Source organism: Plasmodium inui, assembly GCF_000524495.1.
Source record: "Plasmodium inui San Antonio 1 unplaced genomic scaffold supercont1.9, whole genome shotgun sequence".
Lineage (NCBI taxonomy): Eukaryota > Apicomplexa > Aconoidasida > Haemosporida > Plasmodiidae > Plasmodium > Plasmodium inui.
In genome coordinates this window covers 544556-571818 of record NW_008481843.1, presented here as the reverse complement: position 1 = coordinate 571818, position 27263 = coordinate 544556, and the positions used below count along the sequence as shown (strand labels likewise).

At 46.2% G+C, this 27263-nt stretch overlaps 5 protein-coding genes across 5 annotated transcripts; all 5 read left to right on the top strand.

The window, feature by feature from the left end:
* Window positions 1-4923: 4923 nt before the first annotated feature.
* On the top strand, window positions 4924-6780 carry C922_02611 (CDP-diacylglycerol-glycerol-3-phosphate 3-phosphatidyltransferase; the record flags this gene model as incomplete). Its single annotated transcript, XM_008818210.1, has 1 exon — window positions 4924-6780. The coding sequence occupies one exon, from the start codon at window positions 4924-4926 to the stop codon at window positions 6778-6780; it is 1857 nt and encodes a 618-aa protein (XP_008816432.1).
* Window positions 6781-8383: 1603 nt separating this feature from the next.
* C922_02610 (hypothetical protein) lies at window positions 8384-10068 on the top strand (the record flags this gene model as incomplete). Its single annotated transcript, XM_008818209.1, has 4 exons — window positions 8384-9020; window positions 9195-9359; window positions 9575-9656; window positions 9942-10068. The coding sequence occupies 4 exons, from the start codon at window positions 8384-8386 to the stop codon at window positions 10066-10068; spliced, it is 1011 nt and encodes a 336-aa protein (XP_008816431.1).
* A 1313-nt stretch (window positions 10069-11381) lies between these two features.
* C922_02609 (adenosinetriphosphatase) lies at window positions 11382-17205 on the top strand (the record flags this gene model as incomplete). Its single annotated transcript, XM_008818208.1, has 4 exons — window positions 11382-11530; window positions 11679-11711; window positions 11854-11929; window positions 12142-17205. The coding sequence occupies 4 exons, from the start codon at window positions 11382-11384 to the stop codon at window positions 17203-17205; spliced, it is 5322 nt and encodes a 1773-aa protein (XP_008816430.1).
* Window positions 17206-18536: 1331 nt separating this feature from the next.
* C922_02608 (small nuclear ribonucleoprotein) lies at window positions 18537-19258 on the top strand (the record flags this gene model as incomplete). Its single annotated transcript, XM_008818207.1, has 3 exons — window positions 18537-18596; window positions 18798-18887; window positions 19184-19258. The coding sequence occupies 3 exons, from the start codon at window positions 18537-18539 to the stop codon at window positions 19256-19258; spliced, it is 225 nt and encodes a 74-aa protein (XP_008816429.1).
* Window positions 19259-20012: 754 nt separating this feature from the next.
* Window positions 20013-26917, top strand: C922_02607 (hypothetical protein; the record flags this gene model as incomplete). Its single annotated transcript, XM_008818206.1, has 18 exons — window positions 20013-20060; window positions 20212-20266; window positions 20460-20552; window positions 20688-21185; window positions 21371-21450; window positions 21598-21669; window positions 21814-21859; window positions 21959-22023; window positions 22162-22252; window positions 22422-22499; window positions 22712-22849; window positions 23046-23157; window positions 23287-23452; window positions 23606-24424; window positions 24485-24850; window positions 25080-26049; window positions 26168-26583; window positions 26771-26917. 18 exons carry the CDS (start codon window positions 20013-20015, stop codon window positions 26915-26917), a joined length of 4260 nt encoding a protein of 1419 aa, XP_008816428.1.
* Between the last annotated feature and the right edge of the window lie 346 nt (window positions 26918-27263).

The window sequence follows — 27263 nt, the reverse complement described above, 5'->3', positions numbered from 1 at the left end:
TTTTTTTTTTTTTTTTTTTTTTTCTTCTTCTTCTTCCTTTACTTGAGCTTGCCTGGCTACGCCACTCACACAAATGGGGAAAGAAGCGAACAGGCGAAGAAGAAAACAACAAACGAGGTCTGTCTGCAAATGAGCAGCTTCTCCGTAGGGTTGGATATAGACACCAGTTCGACTGTCACGATGGAGAGTAGCCTAGTATAACCGCGCTGGTACTTTCTCTTATCAGAACCTTTTACAGTTTTACTGGGGTTGTCTTCCTTCCACTGCTTACGCTGGACCCCTGGCTCGCAGGATAGACTAAGGTTGACCTTCCTTGATGAATATCCACCCTCTCTCACGTGTGGCAACTATGTACGTGTGCCCCCGCAAGAATACTTCCTATGTATTCACCTTTTAAGAAACATCGCATGGTTAGTCTTCTATTTTTCCTTTCCACGGTCATCCTTGTGGGTAACGATTTCTTCCCAACGGCTCCCAGCGGAACGGCCAAACTTAGCCGCGTAAAATATGTTCCTCGTTTAGCTGCTCTGAGATATGCAGAAAGGGGGAGAGAGGGGGGGGTAAGTTGAGTTGCCTTTTTTTCTTCTTCACAATAATATTATTATCATCAGTTGAAGGGATCCTGTTTGATATGGCTTTGTCTGCCTTGGCTTCCACTGTCACTTCCTCTCACGTGCCAGCTTCGAAATTTAGCAACTTCGCCTCGCCGTCACTTCTCTCCAATGGTCCCCACTTCTCTGGAAGCAGCCCTTACGTTATACTCACTGGGAAAATCTCTGAAGGGGGCAGTACAGGCATGTGGGATGAAACTTCCCGCCCTTGGCAGAGTTCCATAAAAAAAATTGACTACCTCTAAAGGACGGCGGCTAAATGTCTCCGTTTCGATTTTAGAGATTTTTAAAATGCTTTCTAACAAAAGGGAATATATCTAGCGGGGTAAACTTATCGTCTCGTCTGGAAGGAGCACTGGTGTTGGTTGGTGTGAATCAATGTAGGGAGAAAGGGGCGGGGCGCTATGTTGCTATGATGCGATGCTCCTCTGTGCAGTACATGCCCCCTCTATAAGCAACATGAGTTAAAACGGGGGAGACATTAACCACATGTACGAATGGTACAGTAGCATTCGCCTTGCTGGACGAAGAAACACAGCAGCGTTGTGCTCATCTCATCACTGCGCGCGGCAACGGGGAGCTGCTCCGAAGAGGCTTCTCCAGAAATACTACTCAAGAAATGCTACGCCCAAGTCGTTCTTCTGACATCACGCGAAATGGCAAATAGGCAAACTGGCAAAGTGGCCAAATGGCAAACTGGGGAACTGGTCAAATGACAAACGGGCAAACCACCAAATTGCCAAACTGCTAAACTGCCAAACTGCTAAACTGCCAATCTGCCAAACAGTAACATATCCAAATGGCAATAGCGCGCGTGGGAAGATGCCCAAATCGCGCCAATGGACGATCAAGCAACCTTTCGCGTGCGATCATCTGGCAGAAGTTGGCAAACGATCAGCAAAGTATTTTTTCCAAAAAAAAAAAATTTCCTAAAAATGGCCCCAAAAAACTCTGCTGGAAAAAAATTGCGTGAATTTTTTTTTTTTTTTCTTTTTTTTTTTATCCCCGCGCAAGCGCGTACACTATATGGGAAAACGGGCACGGGGGGAAAAAAATACCCCGCCAAAGAGGCTGCAAAAAATGGTAATAAAAAGGAGGCATAAAAAATGGAAAAAAAAAATACTTCTGAGTTTTCATTAGAGTGAAGCAAATTTATAGAAAAAAATATGACCCTAAAAATGGGAGATTTAGCATTCTAACAGGCTTTTTAACCCTCGCGCGGACTTCCTTTTGACTGGCGGCCATTTGCTACCTACCCAACGTATATAGTATGTAGTAATACCCCCTACGCCCAGTGGGTATACTTCCCCCAGGCACCTTGCAGCGTTAAGATTTGGACGTATGCAGTTTCGCGCGAGGGAGGAGAGCTGCACAAGCGACCATGGGCATAGTTATTATGGCCTACCAAGTATGCGTAGCTGTTCTGTCACTTTGTTTTGCTTTTCTTTGCTTTGCTTTCTTTTCTTTCTTTTCTTTCTTTTCTTTTTTAAATTTCTTCACCGAAGGACAACGCGCGATCAGTCCCGTCAGTAGCAGAAGAATAGTCACCTTTGCTACGTTTCCCGTTTGTCCACGTGCCACAGGGAGAGGCTCCCCCATGTGGAAGTTTCTTCCCCTACTTCGACTATCATTTGGGGAAAGACCCACGCGCAGACAGCAACGGGGAGGCTCCTCACCCATTTGTTGCGAACCGCCCTCAAAAAAAGAAAAAAAAAAAAAAGTTACTCCTCTCACCGAGAGGAAAAAATTATACACTTGTGTTCTGTCCAACGAGTGACGACGGAATAGGTTTGACTCCCTCTGGTAGCCCCTTCACTACAGGGTGTTAAGACGTGTCTGCATTATCGCAGTGGTAAGCCGATTATGGTCCCAAAGATGGAGGCCCCTTCGCCTAGGTAGTCACCATTAACAAAGTGACCAATCCCTGTTAAGATCTGATGAATAAACGACGCGGTCAAATGATCATATATTAGTGTAACTGCAAAGGTATGCTTACACAGAATGTTGCCTTAACTTGTTGTGAATGCCGCGCAGGCGTCCCACTTTAATCGGTGTATCTCCCTCTCCCCCGACAGTAATCACAGTCCACCCATTCGAATGAGTAATGAGGGCAGTTCGGCTTCGCTTCTTTCTTTGTTAACTTCTATGCAGAGCACAATTTGTAGTTGCCTCTTTTGAGGTGGCACATCCCCTTGGGCACTCCTCTCCATGGTGGGAATTTTCCTCATATGGTGCACGGCAGGAGCTGCTATGACCCATTTGAGTGGCGTCTTCCCATCCAACCCACTTTTTTTTTTCTTTTCTTCTTTTTTATATCTGCCCCCCCCATCATGTCATATAAAAATAGGGCAAAGATAAATGCCTATCCAGGTATCCCTACAATACGGAGTACACACAAAATGAACTCTCCCCATGTGACTTAAGAAAAAAAAGATGTATTATCCAACGGAACAGCGCGGTGAGAACTCTACCTAGTGCGATAAAAATGATTGAAGGTTCACTCTGGCAGATGGCAATATTTTTCCCTCCGCAGCTACGTTAATACAAATTAGAACATTGTTTCTTTCTGTACCTATGTCCACCGAGTCGACTGGATGGCTCTATCATCTCGGGGGGCTGCTACCACTCATCCGGTGCATTAGCAAATGTGGAAGAAGAAAAAAAAGGCCGCACAAAGCGGCGTTCACTACCACGCTTACGTGTGCACAATATGTATATGATATGTGCTATTAGTATTACATAGGCGTTGCGGCATAACAGCAAAAGGAGTCGTCTCTTTAATTGAAGAGGTGATCCCTCGACATGCGTCCCCTTTTTGCAGCTGCACGGTAACGTTATTTTTAACTGTGCCGTTCGGGGAGTCTCCACATATGCCTACTAAAAGTAAATTCCCTAATTGTACAAGTAGAAAAGGAAAATATTTTTTTTTTTTTTTTTTGTTTGATCTTTTAAGCTGGGACTATCCCGTTAGCCAAAAACGGCACAAACGAACTGAGCTGCGTGAACAGAGGAGATCAGTCGCTCTTGTCATACGGTAGTATATTATACTGTCCTCGTTTGTTTCGCCCTTTCGAGATAGGAACGGAACCTGATCGTAGCACCATCCATTTGGTACGTGAGGAAAGTCCAAGTAAAAAGCTATACCATTTTCCCCGCGCGCTCTTTTAAGATAAGCTGCAGTGCGGTTCTCCTAACCGTGGGCTCTGCTTTCCCCTTCGCAGTTTATAGTTTGCGGCTTGCGTCCCACAGTTTGCTTTGCACAATTCACTGTTTCGCGATTTGCTTTCTACAGTTCACCGTTTTCTGTTTTTATTTTTCCTCTTCTTCCCATCCCTCTGGAAAAGTTACCGCTTATCTGTGGGGGACCATTTGGACCGCGACAATCTGAACCTTAAACACGCTTAGGGTGGAGCAGGGAAAGCAAAAGGGGAAGAAGAAAGAACGAAGAAGGAAAAACGAATAGGGAAGAAGAAAGAAGAAGAAAAAAAAAACGCCCCTACAGTTATACGTCCTTATTATAAAGTTCTGTATATACGTCCAACAGTTGCATGAATTGGCAGGAACAGGCCTACCCGCTTGTACGTGGCGATCACTACCCTCTGACTATAGCAGTTTTTTCCACTGCATGTCAGATTTCACATGAGTACACACCCTCTTTGTTAAAGGTGCCCTTTTTCCTTTTTTTGGAAGACAAAGGGGTGACGAAAGAGGACAAAATTCTCTCTCCTTTCGGCAGCATATCGTACCAAAGGACAGATACATCTAGCACTCGCCCCCCCGCGGGACGTTTGCACTTACCATATGTACCTTTTTCATTTATGCACATCGTCGCCCCCCCCTTTGCTGCTCCCCACCCGCTTGTTAACCCTAACCTGATTTCGCCGGGAAAATATGTGCAGGTGCTAGGGGGCTACCCGCATTTGTATTTGTTAACGGCGCAGAAGGAGAAGAAAGTGCAAACTGTGTTCACGACTTGAGAAGTGGCTATTTGTGTATATACTTACGTGGATACGAACGGAAGCGACTGCGCCGTTCTTCCGCTACGCCCCAGGTGATCCAGTGACACATGGAGAGTTCTTTTACGAGTACCCATGATTTGTGCAAACATCCTTGTGCAACGTAACGCGAACGGGAGCAGCTAACGACCTCGAAGTAGACAACCGAACGGAGAACGGAGGATTCGCGCCAAAGCGGCACGTCAAGCGATACATCTAGGGACACGTTAAAGAAATAGGTCACGCGACACGCAGCATCGGTTTGCTCGACCGCTTTGCTTCTCCGCGGCGCTCCTCCGCACGAGGCAGAACCGAAGATGACGCTAAAGTTCGCGATCCGAGAACCCAAGGTGCGAGTCCTGTTCTCGCCCACCGAGTTCTTCGACACCCTGAAGGGCATGTTTCGGAGCTCCAAAAACCGAATCGTCATCAGCTGCCTATACATAGGAATAGGCGAGCTGGAGAAGGAGTTAATAGTAACCATAAAAAATAATAAGAACATCAAAAACCTAAGAGTGGACGTTTTATTGGACAAACAAAGAGGTACAAGGCCAGAAGGGAAGCTGAACGAATCCTCCGTGAGTGTGCTCTCCGACCTCTTCAGCCATGGTGGCGACATAAACATTAGCTTATTCCACAATCCGCTACTAGGAGCAATACTGTATAATATTATGCCCTACAGAGCCAATGAAGCCATTGGAGTTATGCACATGAAGGCGTTTATCGGAGATGACCGTTTGATTTTGTCCGGGGCCAACTTAAGCGACAGCTACCTTCGAAACAGACAAGACAGATATATTTTGATTGAAAATAAATTATTAGCTGACTCCGTTCATAAAATTGTGAATTGCATCCAGAAGATGTCGTTCAGGTTGAATGTTGATTCGAGTGTCTACTGGGACAGTGACTTGATGAACCCACTCGTCGACGCTCATACCTTCCGTGAACAATACTACAGGCGGATACAGTTCGTGCTGGGTCAGATCAAGGAGGACATTTTGCGGCATACCAAAGGGGAGGTGGAAAGCCAGATGCTAGATGGCGACTCAGGTGGATGCCGCTTACCTGGAAGCCGTCCCCCCCCCACGAGCGAGCGAGAAGACTTCTTCAGCCCCCAGTTCGTCAAGGGCGAAAGCATCCTGACCGTGGAGCTGGGGCTGCAGAGCGGCTTCTCCGAACCCCCTATATACGACGAAACCGACATGCTGGAAAGCGTGCTCAAAAATGTAAAGAAATATGACCAGAGTTTAATTATATCATCAGCGTATTTGAACTTCCCAGAAAATTTTTTAAAATTGTTTAGAAATATATATGACAACCTCTGCTTTAAAAAGGGCAAAATACGCTTTATTACAGCGTCCCCGGCAGCTAACAGTTTTTTTAAGTCCAAAGGTATTTCCTACTACATACCCCTTGGCTACACAATCAGTGCACACATGTGCGTTGAATTCGTCACCAAAAATATTGTAAGCGTTTTTAAAAATTTAAATAGAACAGACCCTTTGAAGAAAAAGGAAAAGGCCTACACAGATATTTATTTAGAATATCATAAGCCGTCCTGGACCTTCCATTCCAAGGGGATGTGGCTGATTGATGATTCCTTCGGGAGGGGAGTACTTCGCAGCGACACCTCTGGTGAAGATCCGCATGTAGCCAGAACCCCCCAAATGGAAAATGTTCCAAATAGTGTTTGCACTAGCCAAAATTATGAACAGTCAGAAAAAAAAAAAAAAAAATCCCCTTTTGGAATCGCTAACTCTCTCCGTTTGTTCAATAATGATCAAAATTGCCTGAACAGGTCAGCTACTTTGGAGGAAAAAAAAAAAAAAAATGTGTGTGCAAATATTTTAAAAAGTGAAGAAATGGACCATAATGAACACGATGGCGATAATCAGCTTGATACCAATAATGCTACATCACTTACCCAAAACTTGGGTGACCTACCCTGGGGAACGGTGATTGGAAGCTCCAACTACGGCTACCGAGCAACGTACAGAGACTTGGAGATGAGCTTTGTGATCAAAACAAACGATGAAAATTTGAAGCGCCAGTTCCAGAAGGAGCTGGAAATCATTTACGAGTCTACCAATTTTGTCCACATGGACGAGTTGAATTTGAGGTACCCCCGCTGGCTGCGACTGCTGTTCCCATACCTCGTGCGATGGTTGCTGTGACGGAGGTGGGGAGCGCCCAGATTGCAAATAGGCGACTGGAGTCCCTCGGGTTATCTGTGTATTCGTCCATTTGTCTGCTTATCGGCCCACCTGTCTGTTTATGTGGCCCATTTTTCTGCTTATCCGTTCACTGCCATTTTTGTCTATTCGCTTATTCCTTTCCACCCCCATCCCCTTTGCGGCGCCGCACCAACTGCTCGCCAGGGCCAAGAAAACATCGCGCGGGGCTCTTTTTTTTGTTGATTTATTTCCCCCCCCTTTTGGCAATTCGCAAAATGCCTATGTGTATACACACCTTCTTGCCATATTTGTGCGAATTGTCCACTTTTGCCAAAATTTTTTTTTAAAGTGTCTCCAAAATTTTTTTCTAAAAAAAACGGACCTATGTATTCGCTGCGTGTGTCACCCCAAATGGCTTAAAATTCCATTGCCCCACGGTGTCCTTCCCCTAGCTCGAAACATCCTGCTTAATTTGTCCTCAAGAGATTTGCAAAGGGCGGAAAAAAATATGATTTTATTCTGATGTTACTTTTGCAACGCTTCTGATATTATAGGGGCATTTGAAAACTGTTTCCAACGTGATGCCTTTTTTTTTTTTCTTTTATCCCCCATCTTTTACTTTCCTCATAAAAATGCACAGTTTGCACTTAGCACAATGGCGGGGTCACCAACGAGAGGCCCGCTGTGTCGTTCCACAATGGGCGATTTACAAAATGTGTACACGGCTCGTACAGTAATAAATGTGCCATCGCATTTGCATGCAGCTTGGTCCGCGGTGATATTTTCATCCCCGTTAGGAAGTGATCTTCCAGCTTTTGAACACAACGCGGTCGCCTCCTGTGCAGGGGGGTCCACAAAACAGTTCGACTCCCATGCACATCCACCTCGTGCCCCGCCTAACTCGAAGAGTTAGATTAGCACTCTGATTATCTGGCTATCCCGCTACCTCTTCACCCATCCCCGTGAAGGAGCGTGTTATCCTCTCGAGATGCAAAAACGTGGAAGAGGGGACGGGAGCCCTTCTTCGCCTCATCAGCGCAGCAACGGGGGGAGCGGAATACGCACCTCCCAGGCGTCGCAGCATCGCACTGTTGTATCGTTTTTGAAAGAAAGCGCGGTATTAAAATGAAACTCCGCCTGAATGACTGTGCGGTTGGCTCCATTCCCGATTGCTCTCCTGAGTAGTAGCTTTAAAGATAGGCTCATTTCATTTTTCCTTCCTCCGCATAAAAAGGAACCACTGCACGAACATCCACATCAGCTCATTCCTCTCGATGACCACTGCGGAGATGTTTGATAGGGAACCACTTATTTGAAGCTCCTGAGAGTGTAACGAATAGCCACTCCTGCGAAAGCAACCACTAGTGCCGCGTCAAGGGGGGCTATACCGCAGATAGTGACCCCCTACACAGGCGATCGTTGCTAAGAATGCAGGGAATGGAAGAGAATAACATGGAGACACAGAGAGGGGGGGAGGGAACGAGCCGGCGCGAGATAGAAAAGTGTGTAAATGGATGTTCGTCCTTCAAGGTGCAATAACTACAACTGCACAAGGTGAACTTCTACTCGCGAACATCTACCCGCGAACTGCTACCCGCAAACTATGAAATTTTCTTCTTTTCTTTCCCCTCCGCTGGTCCTATTCTTCCTCAATCAATTTCGCGTTACACTCGCCTACAAGAGCGTCCCTCCCCGGGGGATTACCAAACGCACGAGCAGTCGCTTCTCGCGCCACACGAACACCAAACGAAACGCACTCTCCGTAAGGCAGCCCTCCCAAGGTAGCTGCTTCACCAAGGCAAGGTTACATAATGAACCCTTGGACAAGGAGTTCCAACTGTTTGACAAAGCGAATGAGGAGGAAAATTCCCCTCCCGTTTTTCTGAACAAGTCAGGTGAAAATAATCCCATTAAAGACACTCTGAGGAAGACCAGAAAATTTTGCAATTATTTGACGAGCAAATTGGGGAGACTTAATAAAAAACTGCGGGAAATAAAAAAACTGGAAATCATCTTCTATGCGAACCCAAATATATTAACGGAGAGCCAACAAGTGAAACTAAGCAAAAAAAAACAAATAAAAAACGAAATTGTTTTAATCCATCGATACAGGAAAAAGTACCTCGCTTACAAAAAAAACCTGACCAAAAATGTGGACGACTTGTCCCCCTTTTTTTACACCAAGCGGAAGACCCGCCAAAAGCGGCAGGTCTGCACCCCCCAGGAGTTCAGGAAAATATGTACGCATCCATGGGCATGACGCGTCAAAAGTGACGAACAGAGTGGAAATGGACAGAGTGAAATGAACAGTGTAGAAATGAACCGCGCGGGGAAGCGCAGCAGAGGGGCCTCGTCGATTCGTCGCTTGGTTGCCTGGTTTTTCTTCCATTCGTTGGTTCCCCCTCCCCCTGCAGTGCAATCGGACGACCCCAAGGGAGTCGTCCAACGAGTGAAAAGCCTAAACTACGACCAGATCCCCAGGAACGTGACCGACTACTTAGTGTTTAACAAAGTGGGCACGAAGGAGGAAGTCAAAATTCTCTTTGGCCTCAAAGCTGTGAAGATAAACGGAAACATACGTACAGGGAAAAAGGCACATAGCGCGAAGTGTGCGATGGCATATACATGTCCATTCGGCAGCGCGCACTAAGCAGGAGGTCCCCCCGCCATGGCGAATGGGGAGTTTGTTCCAATTGACCTCACACATTTGTCCACGTTGCTTCATTTTGTTCCGCTTCATTCTATTTTATTTTTTTTTATTCTTTTTTTTTTTTTTCGCCGCCCCTCCCCCCAGTGGACGATGAGAATTACCTGATAAACCCGGGAGAAGACAAAGTGGAAGTGTTCAACGAGGAGGTCCAAATTCACGAAAGCCAGTAATGCAAAATGGAATGAAAAAAAAAAAAAAAAAAAGGGGTGCTGCGAACCAGTTGCACATTTCTTGTTTGTTGAATAACGTCACCGTCGCTTTGAATGGATTTGTGCAAAAGAAAAAGTTTTTACCACTCCACTGAGCCTACCCATGGGGGTGGTTATCCAATTACACACATGCGTAATGAGTGGTGTTTTTTGTTTTTTTTTCTCTCTTTTTTTTTCTTTTCTTTTCCCCCAGTTGGATAGCTAGCCAAATTGCCCCACGTCTGTCCCTTCCCCCATCTCAGCTACGTTGTAAGGAAGAGGTTTTCGAAGAACCAAAAGAAATTCCTCGAGGAAAAATCCAACGAGAAGTTATCAGATATCAGACGAGAGATTAAAGAGTTCGAAAACTTTTTCAACATAAAGGAATGAGCGAGGGCACACATGCTCATTAATGAAAAAAGATTTCCACCTCCTCTTCCGCGTCGCAACGGTGAAGCAACTGTCCATTGAAGGTTTTTTACTAAGGGAGGCAATCAAAAATGGCTGCTTCTACGGGGTGCTCCTGTTGGGGAATACTATCCCTCGGGACAACTTAGCCATTTAAGTAGGGTTGTTTTTTTTTTTTTTTTTTTTTTTTTTGTACCCCTGGGAAGTGGGCTTCTTCATATCCCCCACTTTCGTACACAGAAAAAAGTATGCATGTATTGAGGAACATTTCATATGCTCACGTACGGATCTTGACCTGAGGCGCGAGGACATCATTCTACCAGCAGGGACACACATAAGGAAGTACTTAATATATATTTTTTTATGTAGGAATACGTTCTTTGCCAGTATCAATACGCTCTCTCATGCAAGATGTATGAGCGGTGTTTTTGCCTTCCCCGTAGTGCCAGGTTCCACCCTTCCACAGACTTTTTTTTCCCACCCCCTTTGGGGGATGCACCCAACTTTACAAACAAGCACATGTAGGTTGCAGAGTTAAGAACACCAGGCGTTTGATATTAAATTGTATTACATCCAGATGGAGTATCACATCTCATGATTGATCCTATTTTTTTTCTTTCACACCGAGTGCGTTCTAGCGCTATTAATGGATGCCTGCCTTTTTATAGTGTGGCCGTCGCAAATGTACTTAAGCACCTGAACGGTTCACGTCATTTTTTTTTTTTCTTTATTTTTTTTTCTCTATTTTTTTCTTTATTTTTTTTTCTCTATTTTTTTCTTTATTTTTTTTTTCTCTATTTTGTTATATCTCTATTTTATTGTTTTATTTTATTTTTTTTCCCCTTTCTCATTTACCTTGTTAAATTTGCAATTGTTTTTTTTTTTTTTACACAACGTTAGCTCAGTGGCAAGCAGCCTCCACAGCAGTGAATGAGCAGTTCATGCTAATGAGTTTTCACTTGGCCTGTTGTGACGTCCGTCCGCATTTACTCCGGTCGGCACTCACCCCGGTCTGCATTCTCTTCCGTGAAACGAACGGTCGTTCCACGCAGCGCCAGGTTAAACATGTTTCGGAAGAACTATACATAGGTGTCCTCCTAAGAGGGGAATGATACACTTTCTAAAGCAGCACCCTCCTCTACATTTCTTGACAAAAAGGAGGAGGTATACTCTCCTTTTACTTGTGGCTGTTTTTCCGCCTACCGTTTGTTAGTCACCGTTACGTATTTTGTCGCGGTAGAGTATCAACCGCATTCCACCTGGGCAATAAAAAAAAGTAAAACGAAGAAAGCAAAATGAATAGCATCACGTTTGACAATGTACTGCATGCCAAGTCGTACCGACTGAACCTCGATGACATCCAAAACCTGGGGTCACTCTACTCTTCCGAGAATAACAAGAAAATCGCCAAATACAATGAGGAGATCGACCTGCTCAAGGAACAGTAATCAGCCACAAAGCGCAGCCCCACGGGCGCCTATCAATTTGGACGTCTGCATATTAGCACGTCTGTACTTCTATACTTCTGCATGTCTATACTTCTCCACTCCTTCTCATTCACTTTTTCTTTTTTTTCCTTTCTCGTACCGCAGACTCAACTACCTGAATGAGAAAATGGGAAAATGGTAACGAGCAACGAATGTGCGTGCCAGCGATTGGGAAAGACACGCAGCCGACACGTGGTGATACCAATATGGCATATTCTCTGTCCATCCCCTATCCCTCCGCATAACCCATTTTGTGTCTCCTCCCATTCCCCATTTGCAGTGGACACGTGCACAAGGTTATGGAGCCTGCGAAGCCCTCAGAGTTAACCTTCTGGTGTTACGAATTGAAAGAAATGGTAAGTCGTCGAAGTCATACCGAGGGTGGAGAGTTCCACGATTGCCCCAGGGGGGAGAGAGTGGTTCATTCGATTGTCACGCCGTTTCTACATCTCGCCACCTCTACCCCGTGATGCCTCCACACACGGCCATCTCAACATCGTGATGCTTCTACACCTGGCCGCTTCTACACCACCCCGCTTCTACACCACCCCGCTTCTACACCCCTCAGAAAGAATTTCAAGACCTGGTGATGTACGAAATAAAGAAGAAAAAAAAGCACTTCAAAATCCTGAGCCAGAGCTGCGTCAAATATCTGAGCAACCGTGAAAAAATAAAACAGAAGAAACAAGAAGAAGAGGAGAAACGACTGAAGACTCACTCCAAACATATCTCATCCTACATGGATATGTTTTGGAAAAAAATCGAGAAATTAGTTTGGGAAGAGAAGAAGAGGGAATTGCAGAAGACGCTAAATAAAAAAAAAGAAATGAGATTTAAAAGGTTCGTAAAGGACGCAATCAAAAAAATTAAACGAGCTAGACAAGGGAATGTACATGAGCTGTTCGTCAACAGACACTCCAGTGTAAGCTCGTGCAACCCCAGTGAGAACGTTACGTTTTCTTCACACCAGGATCCCACGGGGGGAAGCAACGACCGGAGCAGCGTGGCCAGCAGCAAACGGCTCAGCAGGTTAAGCAGCGAAGGGGTGAGCAGACGAAGCAGCAGACGAAGCAGAAGACGAGTGAGCGCGGGCAACTTGGAAATGAGCACCGCGCGAGGCAGCCCGAACAACACCGAGGGGGGCGACGTGCAGAACTTGGCGGACGACGAGCTGAAGGAAGAGGACCTGACGAACCAAGAAGAAGAAGACGTTTTGTTGGACGAGCAAATGGACTCGAGCGACGAGTCGGAAGAAAAGGAGAAGGAAATCAACCTTCTGGATGACGAGGCCAACATGCCCATTGAGGAGCTGCTCAAAAGAATTTACGGCTTTAAGAGCGGCGAGGAGTACCTGGATTTGATGCAAGACGGGGGGGGAACAGCTGATGAAGAGGTGGAAGAGGCAGATGAGGAGGACGCAGCGGAGGGGGGCACAGCAGAGGAGGGGGAACCAGGGGACGACGAAGGGGATCACCACGAACGGGACCACCGCCAACCGGTCGAGTCGAAGGCGAACGAGAAGAAAAGAAAGTTCGAAGAAGTGGAGGAGGCAGCCCCGCCAGGCGAAGGCGACGTGAAGAAGAAGAGCGACTCGTGTGTCGAAGGAAGGAGGAAGAAGAGGAGAAGCCGAAGCAGAAGCAGTCACAGCCGCAGACGTCACAGCGGTAGGGACAACCATACCGGCACCGATAAGGATAACGGAGGGGAGCAGAGCGACTCTTCCGTGTCCAGTACCTCCAACGACGACACGCTGATGTGCAACATGGACGAAAAGCACCTAACGAAAATACCGCCATTCATAAAAGCGACGCTGAGGGATTACCAACACGCAGGGCTACACTGGCTACTATATCTTTACAAAAATAATATTAATGGAATTCTGGCGGACGAAATGGGATTAGGGAAAACATTGCAATGCATTTCGCTTCTCAGTTACCTGGCCTACCACTTCAACATATGGGGGCCACATCTCATCATTGTTCCGACGTCAATCCTTATAAACTGGGAGATCGAATTGAAGAGATTTTCTCCATGCTTCAAAATACTCTCCTACTTTGGAAATCAAAATGAAAGATACAGAAAAAGAATCGGATGGTTCAATAAAGACTCGTTCCATGTCTGCATATCGAGCTATTCCACCATCGTTAAGGATCATATGATTTTTAAGAGAAAGAGATGGAAATATATTATCCTAGATGAAGCTCATAATATAAAGAATTTTAACACAAAGAGATGGAATATCATCCTCAGCTTGAAAAGAGAAAACTGCCTTTTAGTGACTGGCACTCCTTTGCAGAACAGTTTGGAAGAGCTGTGGTCTCTTCTCCATTTCCTCATGCCGAACATTTTTACCTCTCACTTGGATTTCAAGGAATGGTTTTCCGATCCTTTGAACTTAGCCATACAGAGGAGTAAAATAAATGACTCGAGAGAGCTCATCGACCGATTGCACACAGTCATAAGGCCCTACATTCTGAGGAGGTTAAAAAAAAACGTGGAAAAGGAGATGCCTAATAAATATGAACATATTATTAAGTGCAAGTTAACCAGGAGACAACAAGTTTTGTATGATGAGTTCATTCAGAACAAGCAGGTTCAGAATACACTCAGCAGTGGAAACTATATTGGCTTGATGAATATACTCATTCAGCTCCGAAAAGTCTGCAATCATTGTGATCTCTTCACGAATAAACATATTCAGACCCCATATTATTATCTTCTACCTATCACTTTTTACATTCCTCGTTTTTGTATCCTCTTTGAGAAGACCTACCACCTTGACTTTCACCTTATTTTGTTTCTTCACAAGGAGTTCACTTCGCTGGGCGGCGTGCCTCCACACCGTGAAGCGGCGGGGAAGCGTATATCTAAGGATCATAGTGATAGGAAGAGGGACAACCTTATAACTGTCCTTCCAACAGACCCATTGGGCTCTTTCTCCCATGTCTTAGCGGCACCCTCGGAGGGAAACCCCCCTTTTGGGGTCATTCCCCCTTCGGAACAGTCAACTTGGGGGCTCTCCACTTTTCAGTCCATGCAGAGGATAATACCCCAGGAGGGACCAAACAAGGGGTACACCACAAGTAGTTCCACCGATAACAGGATTGATATCATCCCGTTTCAGGCGTTACCAAACGGGGGGAAAACGACACTGCTGCCGCCTCCCCATAGGGACAACACTGTCGACGAATCGCAAATGAGACATCCCCTGGCAAATCCCCATGAAGAGACAACAACTGGACCGTATAGCCCCCCTCAGGTTATCTGCCCATTTCAACGGAGCAGCTCTTCCACCGGGACTGTCATTACCTCTGGGAAGAAGAGGGCACGTGCCCCAAGTGGTGAAATCACTATGAAGGTGAACTATCCCCCTAACGGAATGAACACCGGAGTTACTTCCCCTGACAAGATAGAAAATCTCTTCCCTGTTCACTTGCGCCCCGATGGAGGAGGTGCCCCCACAATAAACATCGAAGATGTAAACACGTACGTTAATAATCAGATCAACCGGAGAAGTGTTCCCAGAAATCTGCTCACCTACTCCGATGAGTTCCTCTGCGAAATGAATAATAATTACGACATTATGAGCCTTTTTATCGACCCTGGTAACAAGCACCGCTGTTACGATGAGTACCTTTACCGAACGGTGAAGGACGTCTCTCCGTGTGGAGTGGCCACTGGGGGGCGAGACCACTTAAACAAGGCAACCTCCCATAAACATCCAACCAGCGAGGTGGCAACAAACCGCTGTCGAAACTTTCTATACAAATATAACATGAAGGTAATCAACACCGACACGCAGTATCGAAATTTTTTCACCGATGAGTCCGACCAGAGCTACGTTAACTCCCTAGAACACAATTTGTGGATTAAAAGGCAACGGAGATTTGAAGAGAAAGACAGGAGGAGGGAGGAACAGCTCAAGGAGAGCTTCTTCAATGAGTACAATTTGTTGAAAAATAATAGGACCCCTCTGTTTGGGACCAATCTGCTAAGCTTACTTCGGCGTGAATTCTCCGGGGATGGCTTCGTGCCTTATCACTCGAGTAACAATCTCCCTGTGGAGTTTTCGCCCATGCGGGGGGTGCGCGCGATGGCGGTCAAGGACGCCAGCGAAGCGGTGGATTCAACAGCTGCTACCCACGCTGTGCACCTCTCCGGCGTAGCTGCCACCCACGCATCCGGCTCGGCCGCCCTCGAGACGCTCTTCCCCACCATGGAGCTCTTCCTGAAGAGCCATCAGCGAGAAATCCACAACTTCACCGTGCTGAATACGCCAGCGGTGATCTGCAGCAGTCACAGAATCGCCGTCAACAACAATCTGCTGCAGAATTGTAGCCATATAGAACCCATCCTGCACAGAATCAAAGTAGCCACAAGGGTGTACCACGAACCCTTCCACAAGCAGTCCATCATTTTTCCTTTAAATAAAGACATCACCTTGGGCAGTGGGAAATTGTTTGCTCTGGAGAAGTTACTGAACAAATGCAAAAGGGAAGGAAACAAATGCTTACTCTTCACTCAGTTTATTAAAATGCTAGACATTCTAGAGATCTTCCTGAACCACCTCAACTATACCTTCATCAGACTTGACGGATCAACCAAAGTAGAACAGAGACAAAAAATCGTCACAAAATTTAACAATGATAAGTCTATTTTTTTATTTATCTCTTCCACACGTAGTGGCAGCATAGGAATAAACCTAACAGCAGCCAATGTCGTCATTTTTTACGACACGGATTGGAACCCCTCCATCGATAAGCAGGCCATGGATAGATGCCATCGAATCGGACAGACAAAAGATGTACACGTCTTCAGGTTTGTCTCGGAGTATACTGTAGAGGAGAACATTTGGAAGAAGCAGCTTCAGAAGAGGAAGCTAGATACCATCTGCATAAGCATGGGAAATTTTAGTAACTTGAATAATGAGTCCCTCCTCCAGGGTGGTAGGGGTAGGGCCTCGCTTAGCGGTGAGAAGAACAACCCTTCCAGTGAAAGGGAAGACAGCCATCGGAATGTCCCGCCAAGCATTGCAGATGTGCTGAACGGGGGGGGAAACACGATGCAGAACAAAGACTCCCAAACCAAGGACTGGTTTGCTAACGCGGATACGATTAAAGAGATATTTGTTAACAAAAGGAACAACGATGAGGATGAGGATATTTACAAAGACCGACTTCTGCATGAACACATGGACGAATCGGAGAAGACCAACGTACGATTTGAGAAGACTCTGGAGCACGTAGAGGATAAAGACGACATCAACGCTTTGCATGAAAATAAGAAGGAGACACTAAACGCCATTTCACAGGACCTGCAAGAATTCACCAACAGAAATGACTTCCAGGATACGTACACTCTCACCTCCTACTGCTTTAACTTTCTTAATGATAATCTGACGGATAGCTTGAAGCAGCAGATCGACGAAATGAAAATGAAGATCGAAATTGAGATGATGAATGTAGGTGAGGAGGAGGACGACGACGAAGATGGGGAAGATGACGAGGAGGACGAGGATAACCGAGATGACGAAGATAACCAAGACAACCATCGCGATGATGACGACGACCCCACCCTAGACGAGGCGTCCCCTTCGTCGTCTACAGAAACGGATGGTTTGCACGGGGAGTGAAAAATTCAACCACTCGGTGAAGGCGATTTGCCCCCGAGACACACAGGGCGGGGGGAGCCTTAACCTCCTGGCAAGAGGCTTCGCCGCTCCCTCGCAGCGATGTACCCATTTACTATTCTTCCTCCTCGATTTGTGCACCTATGCTTTATGTGAGTACCTCCCGTGGGGAGCCGCAACAAACTTTGGCTACACCATTTTGCACCACGCCAAGTGTCCTTTCGCAAGGCGTGCTGTGTATATGCACAGAAAGGGGTGTAAGCCTTACAGCAAAGCTATATTACCCTCGCGGTGTGAAAAGGAACAATTTTGACTTGACGGTTTTTCCCCCTACGCTGCCTCCCATTTTGACCCTGATCAACGCCTTTGTAACGCTTTAAAAATTAGTCATTCTTAAAACAGCATCGAAGGGGCAGTAGGCCCCCACACCCATGAGGAGAGGAAAAAGGCTGACATGAAAAAGGAAAAAAAAAAATAATAAAAATAAAAAATAACATAAAATAAAATAAAAACAACAGTGCAGCTTTTCACTCCCAGAGTGGGCTAAACGGTACTTCTTCTAAAAAGCGCAATTTATGCGGAAAGTCTTTGCATAGAGAACTGCGCCAAGACTGTACATACGCACGTGGGCCACACGCATAAGGAACCATCCCTCCAAAAAAGTAGCTTCCACTGCGGCATGCAAATTCCATGGCGCAGCGAGAGCACAACTACTGATCGATTGCCTTGTGACACTATTCCGACGACTACACCGAAACGAAATTAAAGAGGCACCTAATTTGAAGGAACGTCAAAAAATGAGTAACTAAAGGGATAGAGGTACCTTTCACAACTACAACGCTCATCCACCGCAACATAAGCTTCTTTCCCCCTTACTCGATTGTTCCCTTTATTTCCCATTCGTTTTTTTTGTTTTTTTTGGAGAATAAGAAAAAGCCTAAGCAACCCTTTGAAGGGTGCACCTTGCTTGAATGACGTGAAACTGCAATCGCCCGAAGCAATCTGGCTGAAGGGAACCATCGCGAAAGAACAAATTGTACTTTCCGCCTCCAAGGGGAGGGCCACAGCTCAGGAAGTGGGATCTCTCCTAAGAGCATAACTGCGAACAGCTTTATGCAACTCCCCTATCCCAATCCGGCCGAATCGAGATGGAGAAAATAGCCCTAATACAAAGTAACTTCAGGATGAAAAACCCTACGTAGTGATGATAGGGGCTAATTGAGAGTGCAGAAAAGAGGAAGGCATGTGTTAATCCCCCCTTTTTTGGTGAAACCGTCACATTTTCAACTGCAACTTTGCTGTGCGCAGACCCCCTGGATTATATTCGCTTAAACATGGAAGAGGAGGTGTTCTTAAAATGCAAAGGAGACAGAGAAATCAGAGGAAAGTTAGACGTAAGAACTGTTTTTTTTTCTTCCCTTTTGAGAAAGCGGGTCTTTCCACACGGGACGTCACATCGGAACGTTCCGTTGAGATGATCCCCGGAGGCATCTATATATCGGCATATCTCCATGGGCATGCTTTTTCCACCCTGCCTGGATGCCGCCTCATCGCACACTCCCGCTTATTATGCACCCCGCTACACCCCCCCAAAGGCATACGATAACCACCTGAATATGATCCTGTCCAACGCGCACGAGACGTACAAGCAGAGCGTCATGGAGAATGATGAGGAGTCCGTAAAGGTACGCACGGGACGTACGAGATGCACGATATGCAGATATGCACGACACGTACTCCCCTACTGTGAATCCAAAGTAGCCAGCTGAATAGAGAAACAAACAAATGAGTAACCGCTACAATGATAGGCAGTATCCACGACGGAACCTTCCCCGCAGGGACGAAAGGAAAAAATGAAGAAAGCTTAATAAAAGTGATGGAACTTTTTCTGTCACATGGGGAGTACAATGTGTGCATATTTTTACATGTACGTTATATACCTAGTTGTTTTTTCTTTTTTTTTTTTTTTTCTTCTTTTCAGAAAATCGAAAGGAACCTAGACATGGTTTTCGTTCGGGGTGACTCCATCATCTTAGTGTCATCGGCAACGAAGTAGGAGCAGCTTTCCTCAAGGGGTAGAGACGACAGTCACGTTAGCACGTATTCACATTACCACATGTACATAAGGCCGCTTCTTCACATGTGTGTTCGTTTGGCGCGCCCCCATTTTAGCATCATCACGTACATGCGACTAGCGTTTGTCTCCGCGCGGTGCCGACCCATTTCTTGCATCCCCTTAGCATACTCCCCATCTTGGCACATGCAGGCCATTGTACGGGTCAAATTTTCAGACCCCCCCCTCCATTTCTCGCAAAGTTATTTTTTATTTTTTTTCCGGTCAATTGCTAACAAGCAGTTAGTTATATAGGAAAATTTTGAACTAGAAATTTTTTTAAAAATTGCCCAACGAGCATAATGTAGACATGCTTTAAAAAAAAAAAAGAAAAAAATCCTCCCCCTGTCTGCATTTCCTGTGTAACTTATTGGTGAAGCGAAAAGGAGCTTTCCCACAGTGGCAAACCATGACAACGTTAACAAAATGATCCACCGCGCATAACGCAGGAGTAAACATTTGGCCCATGCAGAACGGGGAAAGCTTTTTAAAAAACTGGAAGGGAAATCATCAGGGGGAGGAAGCGGCTCATTCCGCCCCATTTCTGTGTACGCACTTCTCTGCATCTACTTTCGGTTGTAAATTTTTGTTCCTCTGGAGGTTTGTGCTGCACGTAACGCGTTTGACGTACCCCTCTAAGTTGTGACTCCACACGGATACTTCCCCATATGGGCGCGCTTCTCCTCGGCTTGGCAAAATGGAATATAAAGAAAAGCCCGAGGGCCCCTTCTTTGTCTCCTTTTACGTAAAGAAAGCAAAAAAATAGAAAAAAATGGCAGAAAAATGCGAAAATAAGGGGATAAACGGGGCGACTTCTTTACAACCCTGCGTCTCTCTGCTTCTTATCCCCATTTAACCACCCCTCTTCCTCTCCCCCCTCTGTTAACAAAAAAAAGGTGACCAACTTCACGGCATCCGACGATTTAGCGTCGTACAAAATAAACGTAACAGGTGGGGGTGCTTTCTAGCGAAACGCACAGAAGTGACAAAAAAAAAAAAAAAAATCCAAGAGGGTAACAACAATATGAAAATGATAGACACTTAAATATGCAGATATACATACGTGTGTATTCCTTGGGCATCATCTCCAATTTTTTATAAGCTTTTTTTTTTTTTTTTCCCGCGTCTTCCCTCCTTTTGTAAGATTTCTATGGAAACTGCTACGAGTCCAACCTCATTGGAAAGAATAATTATCGCCAGATTAGCTTCCCCAGCAACTACATCGAGATATGCGAAGGTCCGAGCGATGCAGAGGGTGGAGACCCAATATGTGGATACCTCCGCCCAGTATCGTAAAGACAGTAGCAACTCTGTAGATTTTTCACCTTTCTGTCACCTCCATTTGCTGCATGCACCAACTTACCTTTTGCAGAAACGGCCATCGACGACATCATCCAGAGTTGCATACAGGTGGACGTTTTCGCAAGAAATAATAACCCTGAGGGGGAGCCGAAGGATAGGAAAAGTGATGATAGCGCTGACGATAAGGGTGATGATAAAAACAGAAGTGTAAACAACGGCGGCGATAACAGCACTGACGATGGCCTGAGTAGCAGCTTTGTGCGCATCGGGTCGGACCGCATCAAGGCCTTCCCCTTTCTGCACGACCAGCTAATCATTACGAGAGAGGTCGTCGCGTCGTACAAGTGCGGAGAGCGAGAGGGGGAAGACCCCGCAAATCAGGATGACGCAGACCAAGCGGGTGAGCCGGGGGGTCCCGGCGAAAGGGGCGACAAGAGCGACAAAAGGAAAAAAAAAAAAATTGCAGACAAGCATGAAAAGAAAAAAAAGAAGAAGGAGAAAACAAAAAGTAACTCACGAAGGGACGAGAAAAAATGGGAACACTCTCTCAAAGCCGATATTGACATAAGTGCGTTTGCCACCATGTGTGTGTCTCTTCCCCTCTCCCATGGGGGTTGTGCCCAACTCACCAAATTGTTCACCCCCATTTGGTCTACATTTGCCTAACCCGTTCATATTTTTTGCGAATTTTTATCAAAATTGTATGGAAATTTTATCGAATTTTTTTTTTCTTTTTCCTTCTCCCCCTGAAAGGTTTTCACATCACACTGAATATAAATTCCCTGGTGGGCCACTACAGCGGGAGGTCCTCGTACAACATAATGAGCGTGAAGGTTAACTTGGAGAATCAATCCTGCGAGATGGGCCATCCTTTTCTCGTCCTCTAGTTGTAAACCATCACACTGTTCATGTGTACAAAAAGAAGGAGCATGCTCATTTGTGTGTGTGTTTGTATTTTTTTTTCCCGGCGGCGTTACAAGGTTGATGGGGTGTACAATATCCCCAAAGCGATTGATGACAAGATGGCGAAGAAGAATTCTCACACATTTCAAGTAAGCGCATAAGAAGTGAACTGGTATAGAAAGGGAAAGAGTGGGGAGTGGGAGCATTCACTTCTATGTGTCTCACCCGTATGGTTCACTTATTTTTGTTTTCTTTCTTCTTTTCCTTTTTCTTTCCTTTCTTTCCCCTTTTAGCTGAAGTTTTTGGACTTTTGCCTAAACGATGGGGCTCTCGTGGAAGGTTAAATTGGGGGGGACCCTCCTCCCAGGTGCCCCATCGAGCGATCCCACTTGGAACCACTCTTCGAAAATTCCCGCCCATACTTCTCCTCCCCTCCAGATGAGCAAGACAAATACAAAATTGTGTGGAAAAAAAACAACCTGTACAAGTACAGAAATATAAAGGTAGTGTAATCGATCAGTCTGGAAAGAATAGTCTTGAATGAACAGTAGGGGAAGGGACGCCAATGTGTGTACGCCCCGCCGAATGGCTCAACCTCAGCTACAAAAAGGAAAAAAAAAAAATTCTTTCCTCATGCGTAGGAAATTGAATATATTTACAACTTTCTGTTTTACGAATCGTTTAACGTGAATGCATATTTGCTGTGCGTCAACGAGGGGAAGAAGCAAAGGGGTAACAAGGAAGAGTAGACAAAATGAAGAATCGCTAATGGATTGGCCAATTTTCTCTAGAGAGATGTGCGCACAGATTTGTCCTTGTCTGTGCGTGCTTTATTCCACGCGTGACAGGCAAGCATGCTGATATATTTCGCTCCATGCAGCTGTCGCACGTCTCCCTTCAGACAACGCCGCCCCGAGCGTGATGGACGCCCTCTGCGGAAGGTTCGAAGTCAACATTTCGGACGTGATAGCAAACACAGGTAGGGAAAAAAGGGGCTGTCTACACCCATAGGCAGTTTTCTGTACCTCCCAAAATAAGCGAAGCGGAACAGAAGGATGTCCCCTATTCGGTTGACCAAATTTTGTTCACCTTCACTTTACTTCCCTCCATTCTTATCACCTCCATTTTGAACACCTTTATTTTTATCATCTCCATTTTTATCACCACCACTTTACTTGCCTCCCTCCGTAGTTATCAACGCCAAGTACCAACTGCACTCCATGAATTCACAAAAGGGGGAGGCGAAAAGTGGCCGGGAAAATGAAGCCAACGAAGAATCGTTTGTCTACGCAGGGGCTTACGTCCTACTGACCATTCAGTTTTACAAGCGTATGGGAAGAGCAGCTCGGGAAGCGGAAAGATACCAGGGCGTAGACCGGCGCGCCTGCACTGTGTCTATGTGTTGTGCACTTACCTAAGAGCTTCCACCCTAGAGTTCATCCCCAGAGATGACCCCCTTCTACGGTACTCACCACTCCTCTCTGCACTTACGAAATCTTCGCAAAACTCGCCCACATCCCTGCAGCCTTTTTCAAGAGAGAGAAAGTGGAATTCCCCCTGCGGATTGTTAACGTGAAGGGAGGCGCTCCAGGGAGCGATAAGAAGGAGAGCGAGTGCGTCGAGAATGTGTTTAACAGGTAGGGTGTGTTAGATGTTAGTAGCATGGGTAAGCGGTCCTGCTGTGAATCCTACCAACGATGCTGCAGAACACAGCATTGGAATATCGTTTCCCAATACCGCTTCGCTGCACCGCTCCGCTTCATCAGGTCCATCCTGGAGGGAATCCAGTACGTCAACCTCCAAATCGACAAGCTGAAGGAGGAGGATCAAGTAAAGATTTACAGAAAGTCCAAGGAGTACGTCTCCTTCCTGGACAGCTTGAGGGAAACGCCCACGTACCTCAACCTTTACAACAATATGAAGGAGGTCATGGTAAGTCGTCACCGGAGCGACTTGCTTGTCTGCATGTCGGGGTCGCTGCGTCACGTATCTAGTTGTTTGTTTGGCTATTTTCCCATTTGCGGCGAAGAGGCCACCCAGTCGGCAAGAACCCAACCCAACCGAATCTTCCGCTCTACCCCGCAGATCAAACTGGCGTACGAAATTGTGCAGAAGAAGGTGTACAAAAATTTTAACCTCCATGATGAGGTGACCTGTGAAGAGGAGGACAGTCAGGAGAAGGGGCAAACTACAGAGCAAACCACAGGACAAACCACAGAGAAAACCACAGATCAGACAACAGAACCAACCGCGGAAAGAAACATGATGGGAAAGCCCCCCTGCGGAAAGAAAGCCATATCAGAGGAAAACGAAAACTGCATCCTGGCGCATCTCTTCAACCTCGTGCACGAATCATCCAACGTGATAATCAATGACTACTTCGAGAAGGAGAACCACCTTAACATGAACACACTACGCGAAATAAAAAAAAAAAACAACATCACAAATGTAGATAATTACCTATTCAATGTGGTACAGGAAAGCGAGTTTTTATTGAAGCATAGGAAGACTGCCCATTTCTGTGAAGCTATGTTGGTTTTTCTCTTTAGGAAGATAACTTTTTCCGGAGAACATACCCCAGGGAAACAACATCTGTCACAGTTGGAAACGCAAGATTGTAACCATGTGGTGAATATGCTGCTACACTACTCGGAGTATGACGAGGAGAAGGACGACACACAAAGGGACAATTACACGTACGAAAAGAATAGGAATAATAAAAACAATAGAAATAATAAAAATAAAAGAAATGAAAAAGACCAGGAAGACATCTTAACATGGCTGATACGCGCCATGCAGGAAAAAAACGCCAATTCTTACTTGTTCCATTATATGGATCACTTTGCTGAAGTGACGCTAAACGGAAGGGGAGAAAATCGCTCGGCGGAGGGAACATCCGAGGAGGTACCCCCTGTTGAGGCACCCCTTGTTGAAGCATCCCCTGTGGAGGGAACATTCGTGGAGGACGCTGAGCAGGAGAATTTCATCTCAATTATAAACTTGCCACAAAATGAAGAAATTAAAAAAATATTTATCCATGTCCTGTACACATATGCCAAAACTTTGCTCATAATAAGTAGCAACCCCGCTGGCGAAGCCCACAAAAAACGGCAGCGTGTGTACTACGAGCAGTACTGCGTGGAGAGGAGCGAACGGGCAAAGGACAACCTTTCAGGGGAGGGGGACAACGGGGGGACTGCCCCTAACGATCAGATCTACGACAATTTCGAGTGCCACAAGAATTTCGACTCATACGAGAAGTACCTGGACGCAGAAAATGCGGACGCCTGCATTTCGTGCCTGTCAGCCTACGTTGAACTCACCAATTTTGTAAGAAAAAGGGAGCAGGGGAGATTTACTCCCCAGAGGGTGCAGTCACAGTTGGGCAGCAGCATCGACAATTGGGCAGCGGCATCCATAATTAGGTGGCTGCATAGACAATTGGCTGGCTGCATCAACAATTAGGTGGCTGCTCCACCCCGAATGGGTTACACCTCATTTGGGGTGGCGTGTCCTTCGCGTACACCCCACGAAAACCTTCCGCTGTCCCCCTTTGCAGGAAAACACCGAAAGCATTTTCACCTTAGCCCTGGCGTACCTAAACATCCACAAGTATGCCGAGGCGGAGAAATTAGCTAGCTATTTGATAGAAATCCTGAAGAGGAAAAAATGCCACAGGGCAAAAAAAGGAGCACCTCCCTCTTCGTTTTCTTCTTCTCCTTCTCCTGCTGCCTCCCCCCCGGGGGAACCGCCAGCCGAAGAACCCCCCATGGACATGAAAAAGTTGCACCTGTACAGCTCATTTAGCCAAACCCACGTAGACATCACTGTAGAGATTTGCGTCTACATAAAAGCCTTGTGCTTCTTCTTCCAGCGGAACTATGTGCACTACTACATTAATATGAGTATCCTGATGAGCGCCAACGAAAATGAGCTGCGAGTGGAGGTTGAGAGGAGTGGCTCTGCGTTGGGGGGTCATACGAGGGGAAACGACCCCAGCGGAAAAAGTGCAAAATGTGAGGAGAGTGAAAGGAAAGATAAGACGAGGCCCTCCCGCAATAGCGGCAGCGTCAACAATGTCGGGGGGTTGTCATCTATCCCAGATGATGCGAGTGACGAGGCGGGAGGAGCCCAAGAAAAAAGTACGAAAGGGGGAGAAGACACACCCCAAGGGGACCCCAAATGTAACGCAAATGGCTTGAATGACCAACCTACAACAGACAAGGAGGAGCCAGAACAGAAAAAAGAACAGGAAGGCGCAGAAGCGAAAGGAAGACGGGACAGTCAAAGAGAACAACCAACCCTAGGGGGACATCAAACCATGGAGAATTGTTCCGAGACGAACTTGTACAAGGACATCCCAGCGAAGGACACCTTCATGCTATTGTTTCTGATTCACTGCACCAAATTGAACTTACTAAATGTCGTGATGTTCATTCACGAAAATCGGCGCAAGTTTCTAACTCAGTCATCCTTGGACACGCCTGTGTACAGGCAGCTCATCATCCGTGCGTTCTTTGCTGTGGGAGGTGGGGCCCCAAAGGAGCGCTTCGAAGAAGGGCATCCGTGTCGCGCACAAGAGGTGCTTCTCAGCATCACCTTCACGTCGACGCTGCTTCTCACCCCCATGCTTCTCCTCCCCCTCAGAATTCGCCAAATGTATGGAACTCATAGACGACACGAGTGAGCACCTGAGCAACCTGGACGTCCTGTACATTTATGCGCAGAGTGCATATAAGCTCGGCGACTACCCGAAGTGTGTATCCCTTCTGAAGAGATATCTGCCTCTGTGTAGATTAAGCAACGTCCGCGTAAAGATGCACCTGCAGTTGAGTAAAATTTACCTCTCGTTTGGCAAATTTGAAGACAGCAAAACGGAGATAAAGAATTCACAACAGGTGTGCACGACTAGCTATTCCTATCTCTACTTGGCTTCTTACTATTTGAAGAGAAGAAAATACCTGCAGGCGTACAGGCTGCTATACAAGTCCAACGAAATGAACCTCTTCAATCACAAATTGTGGGCATATCTATGCATGGCCTTTTTGCACCTCGGGATGCGGGTATGTGTGTGGAGCGTTCTCTGATCATTTATGCTTCCAACTGGAAGAGCCACATTGTCGTGTCTGTTTTCTCCCTCTTCAAGGGAAGAGATGGAGGGTGGGGAAAAAAAAAAAAAACCCAACGAAACGAAACGGAGGGGGACAGTTTATTACCTCCCCTCTGTTCTTGGCTGACCCCAATCTACAGGACCAAGCTGATAAATGTTTAGGGAACTTTATAAAAATGAAGAAATACAACAAGGCGATTATTTCCGAAATGGTAGAGTCATACAAAGAGGTTGGATATGTGGAGGGAGGGCAGGTGTTGTCAACTCTGCAGGCAGGGGGAAGCTGACGTAGGCGGGAGGGGGGTATTTACTACTCCGTGCGACATTGTCCAAGTTTCGCAGGGAGCATAGCCAACCGGGGGCAGCACTGCCTTGGCAGATGAGATTCGAAACATTGCCATCAATCTTGCCACTCTATTTGCGAGCCATTTTGCGATGTGCCCTTTCCTCGATCCCTTCCCCCCTCTGCGCACAAGCAAGGAGAGAAACAAAACCACCGGACTTCTAATGGGGGGTAGCCTGCCCTAGCTGTGCCCCCTCCCATACGGAGGAGGCGGGGGATGGGGAAGCCTAGGCGAACTACCCCAATTAATGCCAAACAAACCACTCACATGTCAAAAAAAAAAAAAAAAA